The sequence below is a fragment of the Aquarana catesbeiana genome, linkage group LG07, assembly GCF_042186555.1.
Source record: "Aquarana catesbeiana isolate 2022-GZ linkage group LG07, ASM4218655v1, whole genome shotgun sequence".
In the NCBI taxonomy this organism is placed as follows: Eukaryota; Metazoa; Chordata; class Amphibia; order Anura; family Ranidae; genus Aquarana; species Aquarana catesbeiana.
Window position 1 is genome coordinate 43,556,580 of NC_133330.1, and position 17,857 is coordinate 43,574,436.

Consider the following 17,857-nt stretch of genomic DNA (forward strand, 5'->3'; position numbering starts at 1 on the left):
GCAATAATGAAACAATGGATCTGGAATTCTGATCCTCTCTATTATACAAATAGATTTACCTGTAAGCTCCCTTTTGATATTTGGAAGATTAGCAGGACAAGAATTACTGATGTTTAACCCAGGAGCAGGCATACCTTGATTTGCATATATGTCAATCAGATTAGCAGACACCGGCAACTGGGAAAAAAAAAAAAAAGAATTAAAACAAATATCTGTAGGAGACACATTGACAAGGAATACAATCACAATGGAGAAAGGTATTCAGGGGTTAATAAAGACTACGGTCTATTTATAAACAGTTTTTTATTCAAGATGGTTAATAAATTCAGGGAAAACTCACATCCAGGAACATAGGTCCAAGTTTCTTAATCTGAAAAAAATAAATCCTTAATCTGTTCTGATGCGGTGAACAACAAAAACAGTTATGGGAATACCTCTTTTGTTAAAGCCGAACTCCAGGCAGGTATTATAGACACAAATGCAGTACTTGAATCAGAAAAGGGCTGGCGACGCTGCTTTGATAAAGGCTTCTTAGCCGAAACGCGTCAGCGTAGCCTGTACCCGTGTACCCATGTAACCCAATAAAGGACTTTTATTCAAGAGCATCCGAGTTGCCAGCCCTTTTCTGATTCAAGTACTGCATTTTGGGTCCTGAACCTCCTGGCTAGAGCACCGGTTCACAGTTCATAAATCATCATATTGGCAGTGGAGCTGGGGTATCATTTTGTTTCTATTATAGACACACATGAATACAGCTATGTACTTATGAATACATCATTAACCTCAATTAGACCTGGTAATTTGGTAGAGGGTTCTTTACTGTAAGAGTGGCAAGGATGTGGAATTCCCTTCCACAGGCAGTGGTCTTAGCGGGGGGCATTGATAGCTTCAAGAAACTATTAGATAATCACCTGAATGACCGCAACATACAGGGATATGTAATGAAATACTGACACATAATCACACACATAGGTTGGACTTGATGGACTTGTGTCTTTTTTCAACCTCACCTACTATGTAACCTACTATGTAACCTGGTATTAGCCCCTTTGCAGCAGAGCTCAGACTGGGAGAGGGAGCAGCAGCACAATGAGACAATCAGTTGTACTGAATGCGCTGATAGAAGGAGAGAGCAAAAGACAAATGAGCTCATCAGTCCTCTGCTTCTATTTTCACTGTTCAGTCACAGGCTGGAGGAGGGACAAGATCTTTAAAGTGTAAGTAAACCCCCCCTAGCGTTTTCAGCCAAGGAAGCTGCCATCTTTACCTCTGTTTAATCCACAACGGCCATGATGCTGCACATGTGATCAGTTATGACACCAACCATTGGATGGCTTGACAGTTTGGTTGAGAGCACAACCAATGGTTGTGTTACATTTCCGGCACATACCAGAAATGAAACTGTTATATGGATGGGTTTAAATGTAGTCTCCTTTCCTGCCAAACAGAACTGAGTGGTGTAACAGAACTGTGTAAATCTCAGGTCTAGTTAAAAAAAAAATACAGATTCTTTGACTGATAAAATTTTTTCTAGATAAAAAAAAAAAAAAAAAAATGATATATCTATTTAATTTATGTATATATGTAGTTCATGTGTGGCATTCAGCTTTAACATTGCTTTGGATAGAGTGGAGTAAGGTTAGGGATATTTAAAAAAAAAAAAATTATTTTGTACAAAGTCATTCTTTTAGTATTTTCTTTTTCAAATTGTTAAAGGTTTTTTTTTTAATCATTACTTAACATACATATATGTTCTTTGCATACCACAGCTCTTACAGGTTCTCCACTTGGGAGGTTAACCAATTCCATTGGATAATAAAAGCCATGTTAAAGACACCTTAAGGCTCGTAGACACTATAAGAAAATTGGGCGAATATTTTTCGTCCGAGAAACGATCGTACGATTTTCTGGTTAGACACATTTTCTGATAGACACAAGATTCGACAGCCAATTCCGACCTTCCGAAATGAAAATTTACAAAGGGACAAACTCCAAAATGTTTCTCGTACTGGAACAGAACAAAGATTTTCATTTAATGTGTACCGTTTTTGTACGAGAAAAATCGTAGAAGAAACTAAAGACTGCTCAGGATCAGAAACAATTAAAAAAAAAAAAATCTTTGTCGTATAAGAGGGTCTAAGGCAACTGTGGACTCTCATGGTACGGTAAGAACTTACATACACATTTGTATAAAAATATATAAATTTATTAAGACAAAGACATGATTAAAAGGTCCTGAGGAGAGGGAGTCATACAATACATATAAATTGAATCTCTGAAGGAGAACTGAACAGTTGGACGTGCATCCATCCAGGGGAAGGAATCAGAATGTCGTCCCAGGTCAGTTCAACCTCAACATGTTTCGCGGTATGACCACTTCTTCAGGAGTATGCTGGATACTCCTGAAGAAGCGGTCATACCACGAAACATGTTGAGGTTGAACTGACCTGGGACGTCATTCCGATTCCAACAGTTCTCCTTCAGAGATTCAATTTATATGTATTGTATGACTCCCTCTCCTCAGGACCTTTTAATCATGTCTTAATACATGTATATATTTTTATACAAATGTGTTTGTAAGTCCTTACCGTACCATGAGAGTCCACAGCCTTAGACCCTCTGCCTTTTGTTTTTCCAAAATTTATATGACGACGGTACATTATCATACTCTTACTATCAGTGGCGTTAATTAATTTGTCGTATAAGAGTTTTTGTACATTATTTCCTTCCGTGGTTACGACTTACTGTGAAACAACAAGGAAAATCAGGCGATTATTCCCCGGATTTTCTTATAGTGTGTACAACACTTAACAGTTTCTATGACAGGTTGTGAAAACAAAAATTAAAAATGCCAGAATGAGATACAATAACAGCCATCAAAACTGGACTGCAAAGTAATAATAATAATAATAATAATAATAATAATAGAATAAAATAAAAATATATTTGCAAAAAATATGGATACAATAAATTCATCAAATCTACCATACCGTGTTTGCCATTTGCATAGCAGGATCCATCATGAGGATTTCTTCATTATAGCTAGACTCCAAGCTAATGATGTCATCGATTACATCATCCATCTGCAATTAAAAAAATATGATGTTATTATCAATACAATGTTTTACTCATTTATTGGTGAATAATACCTACTGGCTAAATTACTAAAAGGAGCAAGTCATTTTTTTTACAACTAAAAATCGTATCCTTTCGAAATACCCAATTAATTAGGAGGAAAGTAATAAAAAATAAAATACCCCTGAAGATGGTAATAGATGGGGAAATTTTACCACTTTCCATGCACCTGTAATCTCTAACATGATCACCCATAGTTGGCAGAAGCTAAGCAATCTACTACCGAAGAGTAAGTTCAGCACCACAAAGAACGGTGACGTCAAGCCCAAACAATTCAGCAGTCAACTATGAAGTTGAATCTGGCAACAAAGCGACAGCAATTCTAAAAAATGAAAAGTGTGAACTAAAAAAAAAACAAAAAAAAAACACAAAACTACAATTTACTGAAAGATTAAATAAAATACTAAATCAATGTCTTTAAAGGCGATTGGATTTTTCCGAAAGTTAATGTTAAACAACATCAATCTTTTCAGCCAGCAAAATCGAAAAAACTCGATAATATCTCATGTAAATTTGATAGTGTGGATGCCACTTCAACATGGCAATCAATACATTCATTATGTCTTGTTTAGTAGGAGACATGAAAATAGAGAAACGTTTCTCGTATAATTTGTTTATTGCAATATGTGAAGCTTTGCTATTCTATGTTCTTTTTTTTAAATAACAACACATCTATTAACATTTTTAATTACTGCTTTATGACTTTTGCAGTCAGTGTATGTAAATGTAATTGGATTACCCAGTAAAAATGTTGAATTAAATGGTTCTATTGTAAACAGCTTCTTCTTCAATATATATATATATATATATATATATATATATATATATATATATATATATTGGATATTAAACTCAATTGAATCAAATAACTGACAATAATTACTATTTAATATTAATTAATAAGTAACTATTATCCAACCATAATAACCATTAAATATTAATCTCCCTTTATTTTATGGACATCCTATATTATACAGAGCTTGATAGGACAGACTGCTAATTTTCCATAAAGACTTCCAAAAATTCTGACAGCTTCACCTGGCAGACTTATTGCAAAATGCCCCTCTATTATTTTCTCAGGAAACACAGAAAACAATTACCGGATATTATTGGCAATACCCTGCAAAGCTTTTGAAATCATCAAATTGTTGCAAAAGACCCAAAACAAAATTAAGTTAAAAGCAGTGAAATCAAAAATAAAAAACAGGATTTTGGGGCTACATAAATCTGCCCATTTATGAGCTCCAAATATGTAATGTCAACCCAAAAAAAAAAAAATCTTTGTTTTGTTGAGTTGATGGGGACCTAATTTCATTAAATTACTTTTACGATTTTTTATATTTATTTTAAAATGCCAGCATACAGTTCTTTTTAACGAATATATCTTATCCAATGCATGGAGACTAGACATTGATTTACTAACAGAGTGATTTTTCAACACATTTATAAAAAAAAAAAAAATCAACAGGAAATATTACTGTCGATAAAACTGCATTCGCCATAATTTGCTAATGTTTGTTCTTCAGTGTTAAATAATACTGACTGTACTATTCACCCTATTTATCAACCAGCAAATGTGATATGTTTGCAGAAAAAAAAAAAAAACTTTACTTTGCGCTTTCACCAAGTGGCAGCACTGTGCTTTAAAGGGTGGTTCGAAGATCCACCCTTTAGATCTGGAATTGCAAAAACTGTGGAAAATATTGGGAATTTGCAGTGATGTTGCCCTGGTATTCCCTAATTTCTGCACGCAATTAAATAAACTTCACAATAATACAGATAAAAAAAATATAGAAACAAATAAATATTTAGGCAGTTATTAAATTGTTTTAAACTGAACCAAAATGCCTATTTATACATCAACGTTGTTTTAATAATATAAACATTATGAATTAAGATTTTATATCATGAAACTTTATATAAAAATTGATTCACAAATTCGAAAAAAAAAAAAAATATTTGAAATTAAGACAAAAGAAATTAAGGCGGGAATATTTTAAGTTACTAAATTGATTCAGAGCATAGACTAATTGAACTTGATATTATTAAGTGTTTTTATATGTATATGTATATAATTTATATTTTTGGACAGACATTTAGGGGTTGATTTACTAAAACCGGAGAGTGTAAAATCCGGTACAGCTCCGCATAGAAATCAGCTTCCAGTTTTTTTTGTCAAAGCTTAATTGAAAAAGCTGAAGTTAGAAGCTGATTGGCTACCATGCACAGCTGTACCAGATTTTGCACTCTCCAGTTTTAGTAAATTAACCCCCTTAGGCTGTATTCACACTATTCCATGTGTACTGCATCATGCATGTTAACGCATACATATAGGTGTGAATAGGCCCTATTTCAAAACACACTAAACTGCAGTACGAGGATGTGAACCGGCCACATTGGAAAGAATGTGGTTTCTACTTGACGTGCATGTACATACAGTAATATGCATGTGTTTTGCTTCATAAAAATGGACAAGAAGAATTAGGCCTCGTCCATTTAGATCTTTAAAATATTTAAAAATACAAAAAGAAAAAATACAGCTATAATGGCTTACTATAAAAAAAAAATGTAATTTAACATAGCTAATTCTTTATTTATATGACATGTTGCCAAAACCATTAAAGAAGTGAAAGAATAATTTTTTTTCTTCGGAAGTCTATTTTTTTAAAATAGAAGTTGAGACTGAATTATTTAAGACAAAAGCTATCTTTGGCAGTAACACCTCTGTAAGGTAAACAGGATAAAGATCTGTCAGATTTAGCTTTACTGTTTAATGTGCAACTAGCTTAATGGAGAGGATTGTGTAAAGAATCTGCAATTTTCTTTCCTGTGTTTATTTATATCGATTTAGATAAGGGTTTGGGCTCATTTTATAAGGGAGTGTATGTGAAGCCATTTTTTTTTTTTAGGGAATAGTTAGAAGGCGCCTCCTCATTTGCTGTCCCTGTAGCAACATTTTGTATTTTCTATTAAAGACTAACGCGCTGCTATGTATGCTATGTGAATAAATTAATAATATAATAAAGTGTATTTATCAAACCGCTGCATCCACCAATCAAGTGCACTCTATCACTTTAAAAGTCCATACTCCAAAATTGGTGCTTAAAAGTGGAAGTGTTGGACTGTACCAATTTCGGAGTATGGACATTTATTTGTAGCATTCTTTACACTTATACAATTAATTTTTTGCACAATTGGGTGGCACATTTTTGAATTGTTTTGCTTATTAATCGTATTTTTTGTCACAAGGTAGTCATTTTGATCACAGAAGATTTTGATATTTGATTTTGCACATGATGTGCACCTATTGATTATTTAGACCAGGGATATGCAATTAGCGGACCTCCAGCTGTTGCAGAACTACATGAGGCATAGCAAGAATCTGACAGCCACAAGCATGTCACCCATAGGCAGAGGCATGATGGGACTTGTAGTCTTGCAACAGCTGGAGGTCCGCTAATTGCATATCCCTGATTTAGAGGATTTGAACAGCGCATCACTGCTTAATTAATTTGTATTTTCTATTGAGTCCTGTACTGGAGACAATATTCACTAGGACCAATAGAGTTGGCGAATCCTCCCAGATGGACACAAATAGCAATGAATATCAGGGAAAGTTTCTAAAGCTGGCCATAGATGGGGCAATACTCGTTCCTGCAACCACAGGTTGCAAGTAAGAAAATTGCTTGATTCCCCCATCAACACAGTCAATGTTGATGGGGGAATCCCTCCTGCTGAGCTTTTGTGTTGTCTGGGGGGGGGGGCATCCCGGCCAGGAGAACACAGTGATTATTGCTAGCGGCTATAGCTGCATGCAATAATTGCATGAGAAATCCGACAGGCTGGTTGTACCCAAATTGCCTGATCTGGGTACATTCAGCCTGCCCATATATGGTTCGAATTTCGGTCAGTCCCTGCTAAACCAGCCGATATTCGAACTGTCTATGGTCAGCTTTAGGCTTGCCATGATTTGGATCCGTTTTTTCAATCAGCCAGCAGGCTGATCAAAAAAGCTGAACTAATTCCCCCATCTCACAAGTTAGGTGGAATGAGGAATGCTCAACTGATTGGCTGCCGCATTGATCAAAGGAAGATTTTCCAACAAGCTGGTCTGAAAGAAGTCAATCATTAGATCAAGTTCTCTAGAACGGGAACTGAGGTAGATGGATTGAAAATTTAGATCCATCTACAGACAACTTAAAGTGGAAGTAAACCCTCCTATTTTTTTCAGCCAAGGAAGCTACCTTCTTGGCCTCTGTTTAATGCCACGATGCTGCACATGTGATCAGTTATGACACCAGCCATTGGATGGTTTGACAGTTTGGTTGAGAGCACAACCAATGGGAGAGTTACGTTCCCGTCACGTGCCGCAAATGTAACTTATTTGAAACGGTTAAATTGATGGGTTTACTTCCGCTTTAACCTTTCCACATTCTACCCAAAACCCCCCAAAAAAAGAATGTTGTGGCTTTACATTAATGAAAACCTCAAAGACAATTTCCGATTGGTTTCTGTGGTTTGCTACACGTTTGCATTGCTCTTTGTCTGATTTAACGAGCCTGATATAAATTTGTTTTTTTTTTTTTTTAATCTGAAACTATGGATTTGTAGAAATAAGACTGGGGAGGTAAATAGAGACCCAAGAATTTGTGAATCTTGCCCAGGAACTAATACACACAACCTCCCTTTACAAGTGAACTGGTAATGGGGTCCTCTGAATCCCTCACCATTTCACTTCCACGTTTTTGTTGCCCAGGGGACATGATTGCATAGTGATGTTGCATAGTGATGTCATTATATCTCAGTCAGTAAAATACAGGAATCCTGTACTTAGAGAAATGCCACTTCCACTGCTGATCACCTCCGAAAAAAAACCTAGTTGCTTGGCAGGCTTTAACCTTTGTATTTTCTGTATTGTGGGACAAATGTACAAACACTGAAAATGTCAGCATGACAGCCAGGCAACTATCATTTTTAGGAAGATAAGTGAGCAATGGCAATTTCCACAGTTCTTTGAGTACAGTATTCTTATAAATAGGGAACCCAGATTGATTTCCCCACTCCGAAATAGTGAGGAGGCTGTTCACCTGCGAGAAAGCTCCAGGATCGTGGTAGGTGAACTCGTAAGGGGATCCATGCGGCCTCTTTGCAACTTTGCTTCCGGGGACAGGGCTGATATTTTTACAAGTATAAAACTAAAAGAAAAGACAAAAAAGCCAATGGATTCCAGCCCCATGAAACAGATTAGAGTTGACAGCATGTTAGAGAATCAGATTTTCACTCATCTCTAGTATATTACCAATAATATAACATGTGGCTGTTAATTACCTGAAAAATACTTTCTTGGTGCTTTTTTCACTCCAATTAATATTTAAGGCAAAGTGTTGGCAAAAAAAAAAATCTATTATATGGCTTGGAAAAAAACAGCTAAAATCTTCTCAATGACACAACACACTGCATCTTGATATTTATGAACAGGCAGGTAAATTAATGCCTGGCATTTTTAGAGGCAGATGATGAGAACTAAGACTCCCTGTTTGTAGTACAGCCATAATCTTAATCAACAGCTAACTGACTCTGTGGTTAAGTAATCACTGAAAAACAACATATCTGTTTAAAAAAAAAAAAAAGTAACATTTTGAATAAAATGATAAATTCTCGGGAACAACTCTTGGGAGAAAAATACATAGAGAAATATTTTACGTAATTTTTTGAATATTTTTCTTAATATCCAGCTGTAGAGAAATTACAATTTAGTTCATTAACTTTAAATAAATAACAAGTGGTCAACATTTTTGTAATTTTTTTTACTGCCTTCATTTACTAAAGAAGTAGAGCATTTTCATTTTCTTTGGGAAGTTAATGTTCACTCATCTTAGGGAATGAGATAAAGTTCCCTTCAGTCATTCAATCGTGTGCAAGCAAAAACTCATTATTGGTTTATTTCCGTTGCACATCATTGAAGGATTTTCACAAAGCAAACATTCACTTTATAAAGTGTACATCCTGTAGTTCTTCAATAAATCTGTGTTAATGTGCCATTTTCAGGTCAACATCAGCTGTCAGTCTGCTGATGTTCTAGGGCAGTGGTCTCAAAACTGCGGCCTGGGGGCCCTTTGCTTGCCTTTTCTGGCCCTTGGGTCACTTCTCCCACTGATACATTATTCTGCCAACTTACATCAACAATGGGGCACCATTTCTCCCATTGACACCAACAAAGGAGCACTATTCCTCCCAATGACACCAGCGATGGGGTACTCTTCCTCCCAATGATACCAATGATTGGGCACTCTTCCTCCCAATGATACCAATAATGGGGCACTATTCAACCCAATTATACCAACGATAGGGCACTATTCCTCCCAATGATAGGTAAGATGGGGGCTATTCCTCCCAACGATACCAATGTTGGGTCGCTATTCCTCCCAATGATACCAAAGATGGGACGCTATTCCTCCCAATGATACCAACGATAGGGCACTATTCCTCCCAATGATAGGTAAGATGGGTGCTGTTCCTCCCAATGATACCAAGGACGGAACACTATTCCTTCCAATGATTGCAAATGTACTCCCACTGATGCCTAAAGTCTGAAGGACGATAAACTGGCCCTTTGTTTAGAAAGTTTGGAGACCCCTGTTTTAGGGCCTTTAAAAAAATCTGGGCATGATCATCTAAAATGCAAAAGTTAGCCTGTGTTCCCCTCAAACATCCAATTACATGAAGTAAGAGACTTCTGCTCTTAATTGGATGTTTGACATAAACAATTCACCTTGCATCGCTCTTAGAAAGCCCTTAGTGCATTTAATATGAGGACCCCATACCTCACTCTAAAGCTCTACTTGGGTCCTCTACTACAGTATAGGCACTCCTTAAATTGAGCTTAATTTCTAAAGAAAATATTTATCAGTCTGGTTTTGATATAACAATACGGAAAAATGTAGGTACATCACATGGCATTAAAAGGGTCAAAGCTTACCTCTTTCTCACAGTTTGTGCTAAGAGTCAGCATAGCCATGGGGCTGTTGGGTGCGCTGTTCCCAGGACCAGGTGGCATCATGTGGTCTCCTGGCTGGTTCGGACAGGGCAAGCTTAGTGCTTTGTTAGAATGCTTGGTGGTTGTCAGGTATTGTTGCACCTGCTGTTTCTGCGCCTGCTGGATGTGGTACTTTGTTGGATTTTCAAGGTGGGTCTGCACCTACCAAATAAATTCAAAGATCATTAGTGTTTCTGTAAAACTACAATGGCTATTATTCTACAGTGGTTGGAAAACAAGAACATGAATTTAGATAGTGACATCAGAGTTAATAGACACCTAACTTCAAACACCATTTTAAAGAAATCTTTGAAGGCTACCGCAGATATCATTCTTCTACAAAATGCTAGTTGTTTGGTTGTGTCACTGACCCGGAGCAGATATTTATTAGATGAAATCAGGTTGAAGTCACAACTGAGCAGCATAATCATTCTTGGTCAAGGATTTAAAAAGTACTGAATGCAGAAGATCAAAATGAGTGCCATGAGGGTTTTCAGAAGGAGGGTAATGAATATTGATACATAAATCTTCAAAAATGCAAAACACTTCAAATACCAAACAAAAGCTGCATTAGCTAATATAATAATAATAATATATCATAATATAATAATAATGATAATAATATAATAACATTTTAGGTAAAAAGGTAAAAAAAGTTACTTGTGAAGTTTATCTGTATTATGTTATGACAGTAGTAAATCAGGAGATATGTGCTACAACTGTACATATATATATATATAAATCATTTTTTTTTTTTTATGGTTTACACTTTCACCTAGCAGCACTATGGTCGTTGGTTGAAATCCTAACTATAGCACCACCTGAGTTTGTGTGTTCTCCCCATGCCTGATGGGATTTCTTCCAGGTACTCCAGTTTCGTCCCACACTCCAAAAACAATGCAGGTAGGTAACTGGCTCCTGTCTAAATTGCCCCCAGTATATGTGTGTATGAATGTGTATTAGCAATCTTAGATTGTAAGCTCCTTGAGGGCAGGGACTGATGAAAAGGTACAATATATATATATATATATATATATATATATATATATATATATATATATATATATATATATATATATATATATATATATATATATATATATAAAGCACTGCCTAAATTGACAGCGCTATATAAATACCTGTGATAAATAAATAATAAATTAAAGTATATCTATATTACATATATCTGCATAAACCAAGCTCCTGCCTGTTACAAACCAATATTCTGAAATAAGATTCCCAGATCAGTACTAAGACCACACATAAATACGATTAAGTAGCAGCAACAATACGCCTATCACTATAGCTGATCATATCAGAAATGTATTAATTTAGTATACCTACAACCTTATATGATATCACAATATTATATCAAAACTCATCATTGTGTTAATGGTCATTTTTCAAATCAAGCAACAATGCCAAGAAGCTGGAGGAGGTTGAACAGATCCTGGGAGACAAGTTCCCATGTAAATTAGTGGCAAAAAAGATTTATTGGATGGTGGAGGAGAAATGAGGATATACCTTTTCTACCTCTTGACAGTTCTAGCTAAACCCAAAGAGGGCAGAGGAGGAGAGGAGGAGAGAATATCAAACCTTCCATTGGAGTATACCCCAGCTGGGGAAGCGCTGTCAGACATTATAGGTCTATAATTGAGGGGAGCACAGTGGTGAACCGGTGGTGGGGCATAGTCACGTATGCATGTCCAAACCCACATATGGTGAAAAATAAAAGAAGAGTCACAGTTTTGAAGGAGAAAGTGTGAAGATTGATGAATTCTTTTATCACATATGGACTTTGCTTTGAATATCACTAGATGGACTTTAGGTTAAACACTTCTTAGATGATTGGATTAATTATTTTTGTGTTGCTCATTTGGACAAGCGCAACCAATAAGCACTGATACATTCACTTTAGAGTTTTGGGAACACAATTACTTGGTTGCAGTTGTCAAACTGTTTTAATTCTAGTTTTTAAATTGATAACGCGGGATTACACATTGGTACAATAAATAAAAATAAATAAATAATAATAAATACATAAATATATAGATATATATATATATATATATATATATAGATATATATATATATATATATATATCTATATATTTATATAGATATATATATATATATTTATATTTATGTATTTATTACATATATCTGTATAAGCCAAGCTCCTGCCTGTCACAAACCAATGTTCTGAATCAAGATTCCAAAATCAGTACTAAAACCACACATAAATACGATTAAGTAGCAGCAACAATACTCCTATCACTATAGCTGATCATATCAGTAATGTATTAATTTATTATACCTACAGCACCTTATATGATATCACAATATTATATCAAAACACATCATTGTGTTAATGGTCATTTTTCAAATCGAGCAACAATGCTTAATTTACAATATTGCAAGACCTATAGAACTAAACCGAGACCTCTATACCTTATTTCTAAATAGGTACCAGAAAATATTCCATAGCTCATAGATAAAATATTACGAATGTTTTATATAAATGAACCAGTCTGCGTTTTCTTTATCTACTGATGGTTATGTGTTATGCAAAGTGCCTCGCACACACAGGTCAGGTCAAGAGTCCTTTTACAATTATAAGTGTTTTTTTTTTTAGACATTTTTGCAATAGAATACTAGTACATTTTTATTTCCAATAAAGGACATATTTTTTCCTTAGCAGAACTGTTATGTCTGGTTCACACTCAGTAGCAAATTGATTTACGTAAGCTCATTGACGCTGGTGTTCTACACCATTAAGTCGTTCAGCTTACAGGATATTTTTAAAAAGGTGAAATCTGCTCTGGGCATGAGATGCTCATAGCACAAAGTTGTGGGCTGGTATAAAACGAATCTTTTAATATATCTAAAAGTCCTTTTAATAGTGAAATGGAAGTACTGGTGTGGGAATTTCAAGCAACATCCGGAGAGTGTTATGACATCACGATAATTGTGTTTAAAGGTACAAGAGTGTCTGTTACTCTTGCCTTACTATTGTTATTGCTATTGACAGTGGTCTGTGTTTCGGGCTACTGTTTGCTATGTCATATTTTATTGTATAAATGACAAAAAAAAAACATTTTCTTCAATAAAAAATACCTGGCTCAAAAAAATATTTCTAAAATTGAAGCACTGAATTTATTTTTTGTCCCCTTTATACTGGTGACCTGATTCTTTAAACAAAAACTTACACAGGTGAGGAGGGTGAGCAGAGTTTCTCATCCCCCCCCCCCCCACCAGATCAGGTTCTGGGATTCATATATATGCCACAGCACTGTGCATAAGGGAACATGACCAGGTATACTTCAGCCCATAGATGATTCCAGGGATGTAACTTACACCCACAACAGGTTCGAGCATTAAAAAATAAGTAAAAAATAATAGGTAAAATTAGTAAATTGTATTAGTAATAATATGAATAATAATAAATTAGTTTAATGTATTAAAATAATCATAATAAATCAGTCAAATGTTTTAATTTTCTATTCTAATCATGACATGCATTCCTTTTTTTTCCTTAAAATAAAATACTTATTTTTGTAAAAAAAAAATGAGTAATTCAAGGTTTGTTATCTAGAAGACAGAAGCATGTTTGAGGCAAAAAAAAAAAAATTTTTTGAACGATATATAAAACATGCATTGCGCAAAATTTTTGTTAAAAAGCTATTACCTGCAAAGGAATAACAATAGCACACCTATGTACTAATAGACACATGAACACGCACAGAGAGGAAAAAAAAAAACATATGGAAACATATATCACAAATCACACAGCTTAGAGAATTGATACCTTTGCACCTTAATCCATGCACTGACCGACTTGTCATTTATCTAATTAGTGAGCTACTGTATTACGAAGTGCTATATATTTTTTTTTTTTTTGGTGATACATTCTCCTTAAAAGATTAATAAATGGAAATGGTAACTTATGTAATTTATATTCCATTACACTACTCAAAAGTTTTGCTACAATTTAAAAAACAATGTTAGTCTCACTCTTCCCAACTGTCTTTTATTCACACCTATCATAGGTCTAAATTCTTTTCAGACTGGTCCACACAATATGCGTTGCCATACATTGGCTCATTGCATACCACTGGAAATCATCCACACTACCCTTATCTGAACTTAAAACAAGAATCAACAATATTCTTCTTATGGAAAAGATATTTCACACCCTAAATAATTCAAAACATATATTTGATAAAAAATGGAACCCTTGGTTCACTCACGCAAATCAGTTTATTAACTCGGAATAATTAATTGTCTGTATCTAATACTCATTAAAATAAAAATAAAAAAGCTTGAAATGTATGTACCAAAATTGTACAACTTCTGTATACACAAACATAATTTTTTTGTAAGACAATCTATTTTAATATGTATTTCTCTTGATATTTGTCATTTTGCTCTGTACCACCTTTTGTACCTAATAAAAAAGTTTGTGAACAAAAAAAAAAAGTTTTGCTACAATTTTTCTACAATAAAACTAATAATTATGGCTTGTACACACAATCCGAATATCGTACAAAAACTGTCGTCCGAGGAAGAATCGTACGATTTTCGGAGTGTGTGTACACTACTTTCGAGAGCCGATCACAACAGTTCATCCGATATTATTGGACCAGACAAGCTCGAAAATGTTCCTTGTACCATACCAGATCGTACGATTTTCATTTAGTCAGTATAGTTGTCGTCCGAAAATACAATACAAATACATTACAACACATGACATCACTTCCGATTTTTTTTTTTTTCTACGAGAATTTTCATGACTATTTACCTATTCAATTTATACTTGCGACTATTAAGCGAAAAAGGTTGTACGCCTTGACTTACGATATTCAGATCGTGTGTACGGGCCATTGGGCCTCATGTACACTGCTGGTGGTAAACGGACGTTTACCGATCAGTTGGGCGTTTGTTTCAGTTGCCCCTGAACTCTCCTCTATGTTATCTTATCAGTACATGTACACAGGATCCCCAATTTCTCCTCTATGTTATCTTATCAGTACATGTACACAGGATCCCCAATTTCTCCTCTATGTTATCTTATCAGTACATGTACACTGGATCCCCAATCTCTCCTCTATGTTATCTTATCAGTACATGTACACAGGATCCCCAATTTCTCCTCTATGTTATCTTATCAGTACATGTACACAGGATCCCCAATTTCTCCTCTATGTTATCTTATCAGTACATGTACACAGGATCCCCAATTTCTCCTCTATGTTATCTTATCAGTACATGTACACTGGATCCCCAATTTCTCCTCCATGTTATCTTATCAGTACATGTACACAGGATCCCCAATTTCTCCTCTATGTTATCTTATCAGTACATGTACACAGGATCCCCAATCTCTCCTCTATGTTATCTTATCAGTACATGTACACAGGATCCCCAATCTCTCCTCTATGTTATCTTATCAGTACATGTACACCGGATCCCCAATCTCGCCTCTGTTATCTTATCAGTACATGTACACCGGATCCCCAATCTCTCCTCTGTTATCTTATCAGTACATGTACACAGGGTTGTTTATAGTCGTTTCTAGGCAGTTGAGTTTAGAAGCATTTTTTGGAAAGCAAAAAAAAATGCGTTCAGTACGGATGTTCAGAGGTATTTGAAACGCCAAATACCTGTCACCGCGTGTAAACGTGGTAACTCACTTTTAGCCGCGTTTCATTTACAGGCGCTTTTTCAGTTTTAACAATTTGCACAAAAAAAAATACGCTTCTAAGCGCAAATGCGGCTAAACGCGGCATGTAAACATGGCAAAACGGACGTTTTTAAACGCCGGTTACAGTCAAGTTAAATCGTTCAGGAGGGGTTTTGAAACGACCTGCGTACATGAAGCCCGATAATAAAAACAGACTCATTTTGTAAAAATAGATTTCAAAAACTATCACTATTGTTCAAAATTGCTTATTTTTAAGTGCAGCAATCTATAGCAATGTATCAGAAATAATATCGGCCTGGTTTGATGAAGGATGAATTCTGATTGGTTGCCATGAGCTATTGCATTTCAGAACTTGCACTTAAGAATAAGAACCCATTACTGAATATATTAAAAAAAAAAAAAAAAAGTAAATAATTAAATCCCACCTGGTAATGGTTATAGTCAAGCATTTCCAGCATGCTACAGTCCAACGGTTGTAGCTTAAAATCACCAAATTTGATTATCTTTATCTCTCGAGCTGCTTTATTCAACTTCCACCAACAAGTTTTGCTAAGTGCGCACTAGAACCTTCATTACAGCTATCTAGGGCTTATAATAAGCTAAGCTAATTAGTTACGCGTGTAAAGAAACAAACAGCTCATAGAAGGGGCTTTTTGGGAGCCAGGAAAGTGTTGCCATTTATCTGGATACTATTTTTTCTGACGACTTTGACGTCATTCTTTTTCATAAACATAAAAGGACCTCTTTTAAGGAGGGCATGCTATCAAAGTCAAAATTGACAAAACCGCTCGGGGCGTTTCGTCTATTCATCTTTTGTTCCAGTGCTGCCGATAGACGATGGTCTGTCTTTCTAACCCATAAGGTTAAAAGTTGTTGTGTTCGTTTCTTAAAGAAAGCAGACATGGCATTGGGATGGCTACGCATGAGTCTCCCGTACACGTGTCTGCCTTCCATACATTGGAGATGGCTCCTCGATGGCCCTGTGTATGTCACTGTGTTAGATGTTATCGCTGGCTACTCTAACTATTCATTCGCCCCACTTAAGGTCATTTTTGGTTATGATTTTTTTTTTTTTTTCGAGGAGATGCACACATTTGTAAAAAAAGATACGCTTTCATCTCATTTAAGCGTGCACCGCTGTTGGCGTTGTATTAATGTTAAAGAGCCGCTGTTGCGTATTTTAAGTGAGCGCACATTTCGGACACCTTTGCTGACAGGCTGTTCAAATTAAAGCGGCACTCCGGGGAAAACTGCTAAAAAAGGCTGTTTTACCTGTTGTATTTTTCTCCATCCAGTTCTGAGATTTACACGGCACTGCCCCACAGCACAGTCCCATCTAACAGAGAAGGGAACGTGATATTTCCCTGCTGCAGTTTCACTTTCACTTACAGCCAACCTCCTTCAACCTGTGACTGGCCAATAAAAAACGAAGCAGCTTACCGATGAGCACATCTCTCAGTGATTTTGCTGTCTCTTCTCCTATCAGAGAAAAAAAAGGATGAGGGTGCCCTGGGATTGTATGGGCAAGGGATAAGGCCAAGTAGAGAAGTAACTAACTAAGTCAGTCCTCTCCTCCAATCCCTACACTGGCACCCAATCACCCAGCGAAATTAAATTCAAAATACTAACCACAACATACAAAGCCATTCACAACTCTGCCCCGAGCTACATCACCAATCTTGTCTCCAAATATCACCCAAATAGTCCTCTCCACTCTTCTCAAGACCTCCTAGTCTCAAGCTCTCTCGTCTCCTCCTCTCATACTCATCTCCAGGATTTCTCCAGAGCCTCTCCCATCCTCTGGAACTCGCTACCTCCACCAGTCCGGCTATCCCCTAATCTTGCTACCTTCAGACGATCCCTGAAAACTCATCTCTTCAGGAAAGCCTATCACGTCTCCAACTAATCTTCTACCATTTCCATCAGCTCATTCCCCACAGTTACAGCCTTTTGTACCACCTGCCCCACCCTATTAGATTGTA

At 35.9% G+C, this 17,857-nt stretch overlaps 1 protein-coding gene across 20 annotated transcripts in view; it reads right to left on the reverse strand.

Moving 5' to 3' along the window:
• Window positions 1–17,857, reverse strand: part of MITF (melanocyte inducing transcription factor) — a 367,954-nt gene that overhangs the window by 38,020 nt on the left and 312,077 nt on the right. For 7 of the 20 annotated variants that reach the window (XM_073592093.1, XM_073592096.1, XM_073592092.1 and 4 more), the window contains exons 3-6: window positions 10,115–10,333; window positions 8,223–8,330; window positions 2,991–3,083; window positions 60–177 (exon numbers count right to left, since the gene is read on the reverse strand). In XM_073592093.1, coding sequence (XP_073448194.1) covers window positions 60–177; window positions 2,991–3,083; window positions 8,223–8,330; window positions 10,115–10,333 — 538 coding nt within the window. Of the gene's footprint in view, window positions 1–59; window positions 178–2,990; window positions 3,084–8,222; window positions 8,331–10,114; window positions 10,334–16,300; window positions 16,584–17,857 lie in introns of those variants that run through there. The other 13 variants (XM_073592102.1, XM_073592105.1, XM_073592101.1 and 10 more) reach the window with 6 other exon arrangements.